Source organism: Pteronotus mesoamericanus, unplaced genomic scaffold, assembly GCF_021234165.1.
Source record: "Pteronotus mesoamericanus isolate MK-2021 breed Mesoamerican mustached bat unplaced genomic scaffold, CSHL_Meso_final scaffold_54, whole genome shotgun sequence".
In the NCBI taxonomy this organism is placed as follows: Eukaryota; Metazoa; Chordata; class Mammalia; order Chiroptera; family Mormoopidae; genus Pteronotus; species Pteronotus mesoamericanus.
In genome coordinates this window covers 6,104,065-6,114,352 of record NW_026555321.1, presented here as the reverse complement: position 1 = coordinate 6,114,352, position 10,288 = coordinate 6,104,065, and the positions used below count along the sequence as shown (strand labels likewise).

The window sequence follows — 10,288 nt, the reverse complement described above, 5'->3', positions numbered from 1 at the left end:
GATGAAGTATTATAAATAAGTTGAAAGGGGAATTGTATATGGCACTGTTTCTGTGTTTACATGGAAAAATTTGAAAGTTGACAATTCTATGTCAGGCTTGAAAACAAGACCAAGTATATATTTTTAAAATTTTTAAATTTATTGATTTTTATAGAGAGAGAGAAAGGAGAAAGAGAAACATTGATCTGTTGTTCCACTTATGCCATCCATTGGTTGATTCTTATATGTGCCCTACAACCTTGGCATATTGGAACTCCAACCAGCTGAGCTGCCTGGCCATGGCTAAGTACAAATATTTTTAATCTTTATAATCCCAAGGTTTGGGCACTATTTTAAAATACTGTTTTCAACAAGTCCATATTAATTAAATACCTTTTCATTCCAGTTAAAGAAGGCATGTGTGTTGGTTTGTCCCATCACTGGTAATGCTGACTTTGACCATTTGGTTAAGGTGGTGTCTTTTCTCTAAAAACTCTTTGTCACAGTAACTCTTTTATCCCTGCAGGTAATTTGTGTGCAGACTTTGAGGCCAGGTAAATATCTTCATCAAACTTTCACCTTTATTTTGAGCATTCATTGATGCTAAGGTAGCACCATCGTTCCTTCCATACTTGTATTTTAGTTGGCATTCTCCTATAAGAAAGAGCTTTCTCTCTGCCTCGTTTATTCGTTCACTTATTTCTTTAAATCACATCAACTCATGAACTGTTATTTTATTCAAAGGGTTTAAGTCCATTACTATTATTAATATTGATACTGTCAACCAGATTTAGCGTGCGAGAAATCCTTTTTTAAAAAAATAAAACAAAAACATAAAACAAACAAGCCTTCACAAGTTAATCTGACCTGAATGCATCGGAAATTCTCCCCTCTTCACCTCTTTGGGTTTTGTGTTAATCTTTGTAACGAGTCTATAAAATAAATGACTACTCATTCTGTGTATTATGGAACATTGTGTCGTGTATATCATGTGATTATATCAGGATATCCATAAACTCCATCCAATGAGGCTGTGTGTCCACAGAATAGTTGGGTAGTTCACTATCATGCATGTGTAGTTGCAACATTGGAGAATAGGAGTCTCCATATGATGTATAAATCTTTTAGGCAAAGGCTGAATATGAATCGATGGCTTGCTGAAAATCTTTGTAATGCATGTACACTCTTCAAGTACTTAAGTTCACTATTTAATGTGACAACCCCATTTCGTAACACACATGTAAGATACCAATGAATAAAGCTTGAATAGTCCATTTCTACTTTTCCTATCATCCCTGCTTTGGTATCTCTCCATTAGTGCCAATAACTGAGAGAAAACCATCTGTGAGAGAATGGACAGAATGACCTGTCTCATTCACTCTTTAAGTATTCCTCTGAGTAAATATCAACATAACATAGATAAATCTTTCATACAATGTAGAGATGAAAAAAATAGATAACAGTTAACCTCCTGGGCATCAAATTAATAGGCCTAGTATTTTCCTAGGTACTAGAGTATGTTTCTTTAGCCAGTCTCTGCTTGTGTTAGTTTTCTGGTTCTCAATTTTGACTGCCTTTTGCAGTCACCTCTTGAAATTTAAACAAAGTCCAATTCTTGTATCCCATCCCGGGAGATTCTTACGTAACTGGCCTGCGGTGGCGCCTCCACAGGGGAGTTTTTAAAGGCTCCAGAGACTAATAAGCAGCAGAGTCTGAGCACCGCTTGTTTAAACCACTTTGTCCTCCTCCCACGGTGCCGAGCAAGGTGCCGGGTAGAGAGTGACGCTCAAAATGAATAAATAAAGTTCTAATTTTCAGAAAAGAAGGAAGCGTAGTATCACAATCACAAACTCTCCTGTTGCCCTGGCACAGAGATAACCAGAAGGCAGGTCCTGCTGAGCAAATGGTGGTGGGCGATGCCACCCGCGCCCAGATCTCTCTGGACTCTAACTCTCTTTAGTGTCCACACGGAAGCGCAGGTGCTGTCCAGCCAAGTCCAGGAGGCCTCAGACATTATAAGCTCATGAAGAAGTTTAGGGGTGCCAGGCTGTCTTGCTTCTAACACGTGAGGCAGAGGCTGAAAAGACAGGTGCGGAGACTTCAAGCTCTGGCCCAAGCCTGGTGGACTCTAGAGTCATTCTGGGATTTCTCTGATCCAGACTGCAGTGTGGCAGCTCTTCCCGCTTGGGTAGGAGGGCACTGCGGCAGCGGTGAGCCGGCGAGACAAACGGGACCTGCTGTGCCGACGCGCTGCTGTGTAGCCTCCCTCGCCCGGAGCCACCGTCGCCGCGCAACCCCCTGCGGCTGCACGTGGCGTGGTGGGCGGGGCAGTCTCGCTCAGCCCGCCGCCCCAGGGCGCACGGACTACACGTCCCGGCATGCCTCGGGAAAGGGTGCGGGGGTGCGGCGGCCGTGCCGGGAGGGCCGCCAGGCCCAGGCCTGCGCAGTGATTCTCGGGAGTGGCAGGGCGGGTCCTCCCGGGCTGTCCGCTGTGGCCGGGTGCGCCTGGGTGGGGGTGACCGCGGCCATTGGCCGAGAGGCGGGAGGGGCGGGGTCCTCGGGATCTGCTGCGGGTCTGGCTGAGCGGGAGGAGGCCAGCGGCCAGCTGGAGAGACACGCGTTGGGCTGCTGCGTTTCTGTCTTGTCATGGCACCGTCGCCCCTGAAAGTGTGCATCGTGGGCTCGGGGAACTGGTGAGCGGCGGCGGGCCGGCGGCACGGGATCCGCCTCCAGGAAGCCTCTCTCCGGGGCGTGCTACGACGGCGCGTCCCCGCCACAGCGTGGGCACCGCGCACCGCACGCATGGAGGCGGGGCGGGCGACCTCGGGGCCGGGCTGGGCACCACGCACCGTGCACCCGGGGAGTCCGGGGCTAGGCGCTCACTCTAGAGGCTCTGGGCCCGCGTGCTCGCGGTGAGGCGCGCGGAGAGCAGGTCTGCGCGCCCGCGGGCACCTGTCTGCGCTCAAGTCACCGCGCGACAGGCGCACGAAGGCCACCTGCTTTCCACGCCTGGGTGTTATGCGCAACATCCTAAGGGCATTCTCCATTCTCGGCGGATCGCCTGGGTTGAGGAATTGAAAGAGGCTTGGATAGTCTTACTGTAGTTTCGGTAATGAGGAGAAAAGGCAGAGAGGGCTAAAAAGGGCTCTTGCTTACCCAGGTCGCGGGCGGGACGGCGCTGCCCTTCAAAACTGCGGGTCTCCCCTTGGTAGTTGTTACACGTAGTATCCTGGTAACGTTGTATCGGGAAGAAAACCCAACTTCCAACCGGCCTGTCTCCCAGAGTAATCAAAGGGCGTTGAGAGTTCTCTGGGGAGATGTTTGCGAAGCTTTGCGTCTCTGCCACGCTTTATTTGACTTTTAACACTTATAAAGCGCTTTCAGCCAGGCGCTCTTCTACGCACTCTATAAATGTTTGCTCTTTTAGTTACTTTTATTAAACTCGCACAATGGGATTCTCCGATGTGTTTGGGTGAGCGGTTATAGGGAACCGAGTGCAGTGTAGAATCTGATTTTTTGTTTTTCCTCATTACCATGCACTATTTTCCTCACATTTGAGGGACCGGTGTAGAATTTTCTTAATGGGTTTTTAAAATTATTATTGTTGTTTATGCTATTGCAGTTGTCCCCGTTTTTCTCCCTTTGCCCCTGCTGTAGCATGTTGAGTGTTGTCCATTCAGTGTTTTTGTGTTCCTGTGGCCCGACACTCATCACCGTTCAGGCTTCTAGGAGCTTAGCAGCAATTGGTACTGGCTACTTGGCGTTCGTCTTTCTCTTTGAGACTTGGTCCGGACCGTATAATACTTCTAGGAGGTATTATACCTTAACTGGTTTTTTCACTTTCCCATCCCTGCGAGTCCAGAGGCCCCTCTGTATATCCTCCCCTGTTGCTGACCTATCACTGCAAGGGAATGATTTGTATATGATAGTTTCTACTCCTCATCCAGCTCTTGAGAACAGCATCTCTCCTAGTGTCTGGCATATGATGAGTAAATACTGAGTGTCTGAAAACTAATTTTTCAAATGTAATTACCCTTGTTTAGGTAATATATTCACATTATTAAGACACCTTTACGTACCAACAAACAAAACAAAACAAAAAACCGTGAACCACCTCCTACCCAAACTTGTGTCCTGGAGGAAAACTCGTGTTAATCAGTTTTTTCTGCCCTTCCCGGAGGGATTCCATCAGATGCAAATGAATGTTTAAATAGATCCCTTCCCCTCTCTGCCCCGCAAACACTAGGGTATTATACACTTGTCTGGAAACAACAGTGTTCTGTACAACAATTATTGGAGTTGGTATCCATCTACCACAGAGATTCATTTGGACTTGCAGCTTGGCTTTGCCAAATTTTACCCCAAGGTCACTAGAGTGAGATGTCAGCTGCCCTGCTGGCCGTGGGACTAGAGAAGCACCCACTTAGCACGTGTTCCTTTAATGTTAGTTTCCTCTTGTGTAAGAGGCCACAGAACCACAGGTGACAGCCCCTTTTCCTAACTTGCAAGGTACAGTGGAAGTAGCACAGCTTTGCCAAGCTGGATTTGGGCCTGGGTCAGTAGTAGTGAAGTGAGCCTTCTGCCGCTTTTGCTGGGACTTGGCTGCCTGCCCACAGCTTCACTCTGTACTTGACTGTTTTCTTGGCCCACTCCAGCCCAAGGAAGTGCAGTAGAACTTGGCTAATGACACTGGAGCAGGGCAATTGAGAAATGTGCCTTGCGGATGGTTTGGGCTGGCTGCCTGGCTCCATTAATTATGGGATCAGATAGGAACAGTTGTTGGCTTCCTTGCAGCTGCTGTGGGTGCAGAGCCACTTTGGTCCTAGAGAGAGGATCATGACCTTGCCAGAGATTCGGGAATTTAGGGGCTCATTGCGTGTTCAGCCCTGGCCAGTAGACATTGAGTGCTTGCCTTGTGCAGGGTTTGTGGCCTTTTCAGGGATGCAGACACCGCTGGACACAGTCCCTGCCTTTTAGAATTTAACTTCAGATCTGAGGTAGAGACTGGAAAGATAAATTCCAAAAGAATAGAAAGTGGAATGAAATATCTGTCACAAGATTAGATGTTACATTTTAAATAATGTTTCTTAAAATGGAGTCCAAAGCCACTTGCATCCGAATTCCCACTTCAGAATTCAGAAGCTAGACTTGCTGAATCATATTCCCTAAGGGACTTCGGCCTTTTACTAATTTTGAAACAGATTCCCAAGAGAGAGATCTGCCTTTCCAGATGTGCGCCTTATGGCAGGAATATGAAGGTGATTTAAGCAAATGTTAAACTTGGGCTTTTGAAGTAGCTCAGAATGCTTGTGTAAGTCAAGGTGTCAGGTCTAAGCTCCTAGCTCCAAGATGGCTGTAACACTCACCTTGAGTGTGAATGATAATTGCAGTACAAATACCTGAAGACGGAATCTAGCTGACTTGCCAGGGAACTTCAGCCAGAAAGGACATGTGAGGGAAATTAAACGGGTTGTGTAACATGTCCTTGTCTTGTCCTTTGGCACCGCCTTTCCTCTAGACAGGTCAGGGAGGAGGCTCCAGGGGGCACCCCGCCATCCAGCCCAGCCCTGCCTATGCTGCAGGCTGCTGGGAATGCTGGGAGCCGATTTCCTAATCTGCATGACTCTTTATGGCTCCGGTGACTCAGAAAAAACAACAAAAAGAGAACACACACACACACACACACACACACACACACACACGACTTCTTAAGTAATTCCAAAGAGGAAACAAAGGTTCTTCATTGGAATCTTGGGGAGATCACCCAGTGCAAGATCCAGTTCTAAAACTGAAACATTTACAGCCACACCTCTGTGCTAGGAAGCCTACCCCCAAGACCGCCTTTGCAGGCAGGATAGGAGGGTTTGGGGTCCCAAGCCCTTGGGTTTCTATCTTGGCAGCTCCGAGGCCTTGAGCAAAGTGCTTCTCTCCAGGAATCAGTGCTATAATACTGGTACCTGCTGTGTAGAATTATGGGTAGGATTAAATGAGATGATCCAGGGACAGTGCAAGGGGAGTAACACTCAATAAATGTCAACTCCCATTATTATTATAATTATTAGTTTCCTCATCCTTTAGCGGTCCTGTCATTAGGTCATAAAATGCCTCCTGCTGGAGTTTGGCCAAGGAGTAGAGGGAGAGAAGGGAGAGAAGACAAAACACAAAGCATCGCTGATGTGCAGCTGGAGTTGTTTATCTCTTGCCCTGGTTTCATCATCACCCCACTTCTTGAGGCCTGTGACTGAGGGTCAGGGAGAGCTTTGGCCTACTTTGCACCAGTGACTTAGGCTGTCTGAGTGTGACTCTGTTTTCTGTTGTCTGCTGGAACCTCCTGAATGCAGTGCTGTGGCTCTTCGTCCACTTTTTGTCACCTTTTTGTCTTTGCTACTGTTTCTGTCCTAATTCTCGATACTGTCCCCCGTGGAGAGCCCAGAAACAGTCTGAAGGTCTGGAAATTAGCTCCTCTGAAGTCAGAAACAGTCTCTTCCTGGTTGACAGGTGGCACCGATGCACCTCTGCTTTAGAAGCTGGACAGAGAGTTGAATGATAGGGTGGGTTGGAGCCAAACTGGGCCAAGACCCAGAGTTCCCTCTGACTGGGGTGAGAACGTTTGTGTAATTAAACAGAAACAACTGCAACAAACTGATACATTGTCACCTAGTTCCATCTCTCCCTTACCTGTTCAGTGTAGAAATTACCACTACTCTTCTAGGGATGAGTCAGGGCTTATTTTTACCTCATGACCTTTTACCTCTTAACCCTCTTTCGCCACTTTGAACATTCTCTTCCACTTCCTCCCCTCCCTTAGGAGGGTCAATCAGAGCAGCCGTTGCCACTTGTCATTTTCTGTGTGTCAGGTAGGTTATTTCATTTAAATCTTGCAGCAAGCCTGTGGGATGACAGAACTGAGGTCGGTGGTCCATAAGGTAAAGTTGACTCAGATGCTTCCAACTCCAACGTCCCAAGTTTCTGTGAATTATTTTCAGTGAGAAACATACTTTTACCTGAGGACAAATCTCATTGTCGTAAGAATACTGAGTATCTTACCCCCCTAACTAAAGTCTAGTGTAACAATATTCCACTCAAGAAAAACCAGATGGAAATGAGGCCTTAAGAATTGTCATGTTCAATTTCCCTCTAAAGCAGGCATCCCCTATTCTGTAGACATGACTGATAATCATAGTTTACTATTGTTAAGGCAACTGATTTTAAAATTAATCTAAGAAAAATCTTTTCTTAAAATATTTTATTTATTTTTGGAGAAGGAAAGGAAGGGAGAAAGAGAGGGAGAGAAATATCAGTGTGTGGTTGCCTCTCACACATCTCCCCCACTGGGGACCTCGCCAGCGACCCAGGCATGTGCCCTACACTGGGAATAGAACCGGCGACCCTTTGGTTTGCAGGCCAACACTCAATCCACTGAGCCACACCAGCCAGGGCAGAAAAATCTTATATTTAAGTGAAAAATCTGTCACCTCCAACACACCCTTTAATCCCAGAACAATGCCTGGATGAGCACGCTTCTTTCTAAAACATGTTCCTCAGGACGGAGAAGTCACATCTCCGCTAAACCTTCCCTGTGGCAGCTGAGTGGTATCCCCAAGTCTCAGTGGTGGTTGGTGAGAGGTGGTATCTGGGGGTCCCCCCCATCCAGGTCACCTTCTCTCTCCTTCCTCTCATCCCCTGCCCCCATGCCTAACGATGTCAAGAACTATACTCAGAGGTCCTCTGGAGTCCCTTCAGGTTATACTAGCAGCATTTTGCCATCGTCCTAGTTTGAGGTGCGGTCCCTGCCACAGTTGGGAGCCGAGAGCTGAATCGGTTATCTGTTGCTGCCTATTTCTCCCCAAACTTAATGGCTTCAAAAAGCAATCGTTTATTAGCTCATGATTCTGGGGATGAACAATTTGGGCTGACTAAGTTGAGAGGGTCTTCTGCTGGTCTAGCCTGTGCTCGCTCACACGGCTGTGTGGTCAGGTGGTGGGCTGGCTGCGACTTTTGGTCCTCGGTGACCTCCTTCACATGTCTGGCAATGGACAGGCTTTGGCCAGGTGGACACAAGTGACTGGGCTGCATGTCCCTCATTCTTCAGCTGGCTAGCTTGGGACAGAGCTCCTACACGTGGGATCATAACAGTATTTGTTTTTTTTCAACTGGCTTATTTTGGTTAGTATAATGTGCTCAAGCGCTGTAGCATGTGTCAGTATTTCCTCTTTTTTAGAGCTGTGTAATATTCCATTCTGTATACATAGCATATCTTGTTTATCCATTTATCATGTCAGTGGACACTTGGGTTGCTTCCACCTCTTGGCAGTTGTGAATAGTGTTGCTATGCACATGGGTGTATAATACCTGTTTGAATCCTTGCTTTTAATTCTTTTAGATACATACTGCAAAGTGGAATTGTTGGATCATATGATAATTCTAAAGTTAGCTTTTTGAGGAATCACTGTATCATTTTCCATAGCAGTTGCACCATTTTACATCCCCACCAGCAATGCACAAGGGTCCAAACTTCTGCACATTCTAACACTTGTTATTTTGTTTTTATTTTTATTTTTTTATTTTTTTGGTAGTAGCCATCCTGAGGGGTGTGAGGCGGTATGTATTTTGTTAATTGCACATGATTATATAGCATGTAAAATTTTGCACCCATTTTTGTTAAATGTAACATTCATTCTTAGGCTTTTCCTCTGCAGTGGGAGTTCTGGTAAACAGAAAGGCTTTCCTCATCTCCTTCCTGCCCCCGCTCCTTTTCTTTATGTGAAGTTGTTCACATTGATTTTTTCCCCTCAGTGGTTTCTTCCTTTGATTCTAAGCTTAGGAAGCTTCCCCATTCAGAGATCAAATAAACATTCATTAAGTTGAATCTGTTTTTAAAATGCTTCATTTTCCACGTTTGTATCTAATATTCTGGCATTTGATTGTACTTTGAAAGCCATTAAACTGCCAAGAATTACACAAAATGTTAACAGTGGTTCTCCCCGGGTGGTGAGATCATTCATGATTGCTTTCTCTTGTTCATGTATAGCTTTTATGAGTAAAAAAGTAGATGTGATTTAAATCAAAACTGACTGCCCTCTGTCCTTAGCTCCACAGTCAGGATTAGCTCTGGGGGAGATGTCCTGGAAGGGGGAAAATGTGGCGGAACCTTGCTTATTCTCTTTGGGCCTCAGTTTCCTCCTTGGTAAAAAGAGGACAGGACCCTTGGGTCATTTCTGGCCCAGAAAGAATCTGCACCTTGGCAAGGCACATGGGCCACCAGAATTCTGTCTGGTTTGGGCCTGACATGTTAGGTGGCCATTCCTTGGATGATGCAGCATTAAAATATGACGCCTTTTTAGCGGAGGAGGGGTGAGAAGGGTCGGGGCAGAGTGTGAATGCCAAGGAAGTGGGGGTGGGAGGTTGCCAAGGTGGAGGTCAGGACCTCCAGCAGGTGAGTGTCCAGCTGGCACCCAGGGAGGGAGAGCAGAGTGTTGAGGACCTGGCCTTGGGTGTGACTCTGTTCTTCCACTAGGTTTCAGTTTCTTTATGTAAAAAATGGGTCTCATAATAGTACCTGCCTCAGAGGGTTGCTGAGGCTTCAAACAAATAACGTGGGTAAGGTATCTAAAACAGTTCTACAGTGGTCATATACAAATGTATTGAATCGGTGTTGTACACCTTTAGCTTATACAAAGTTATATACCGATTATATTCTTATAACAGCAACAAACAGGGCCTGACACCTGATCGGCAGCAAATCGTGCTGCTTCTGCCCACCCCTGCCCCTTTCCCACCTCTTGCCTCACGCTCGCCCCCTGCACCTCTCAGCCCTCCCTGTGCAGGCCCGCCCTCCCCTCCCCTTTTTCTCACCTTCCTTTCCTGATTCCCCCTCTCCCTCTCCTTCCCTTGACCTCCCCTTCAATTGTCCCCTCCTCTCCCCTCCCCTCCCTCTCACTGCAAAATTAGCTCAGGGTCAAAGCGTGAGATAAAGCCCACGCCCTTCCTGTTCCCGCACCTTTGCTCCAGGAGCCCTTCCCTTTATCTGGAAGGCTCCCCACCCCGACTCCTTCAGCCTTTAGAGTTCAGCCCTAGCTGTACTTCCTCCCAGCTCTCCCTGACCTCCCTGATGTCTGTCAAGTGTCACTCTGTCACCTGCTTTGCCACCAGTGGTACAGTTACATTTTTATTGATTGGTTGATTTTAGAGAGAGAAACACTGATGTGTTGTTCCACTCATTTATGCATTCATTGGTTTATTCTTGTATGTGCCCTGACTGGGGATCGAACCCGTAACTTTGGCCTATCAAGAAGATGCTCTTGTTGAC

At 46.8% G+C, this 10,288-nt stretch overlaps 1 protein-coding gene across 1 annotated transcript in view; it reads left to right on the top strand.

The window, feature by feature from the left end:
- The first annotated feature begins 2,528 nt into the window (after nt 1-2,528).
- Nucleotides 2,529-10,288, top strand: part of GPD1L (glycerol-3-phosphate dehydrogenase 1 like) — a 39,837-nt gene continuing 32,077 nt past the window's right edge. Inside the window, exon 1 of the mRNA XM_054595534.1 lies at nt 2,529-2,672. Within this exon, the coding sequence (XP_054451509.1) occupies nt 2,626-2,672 (47 nt within the window). The 5' untranslated portion in view covers nt 2,529-2,625. The remainder of the gene's footprint in view (nt 2,673-10,288) is intronic.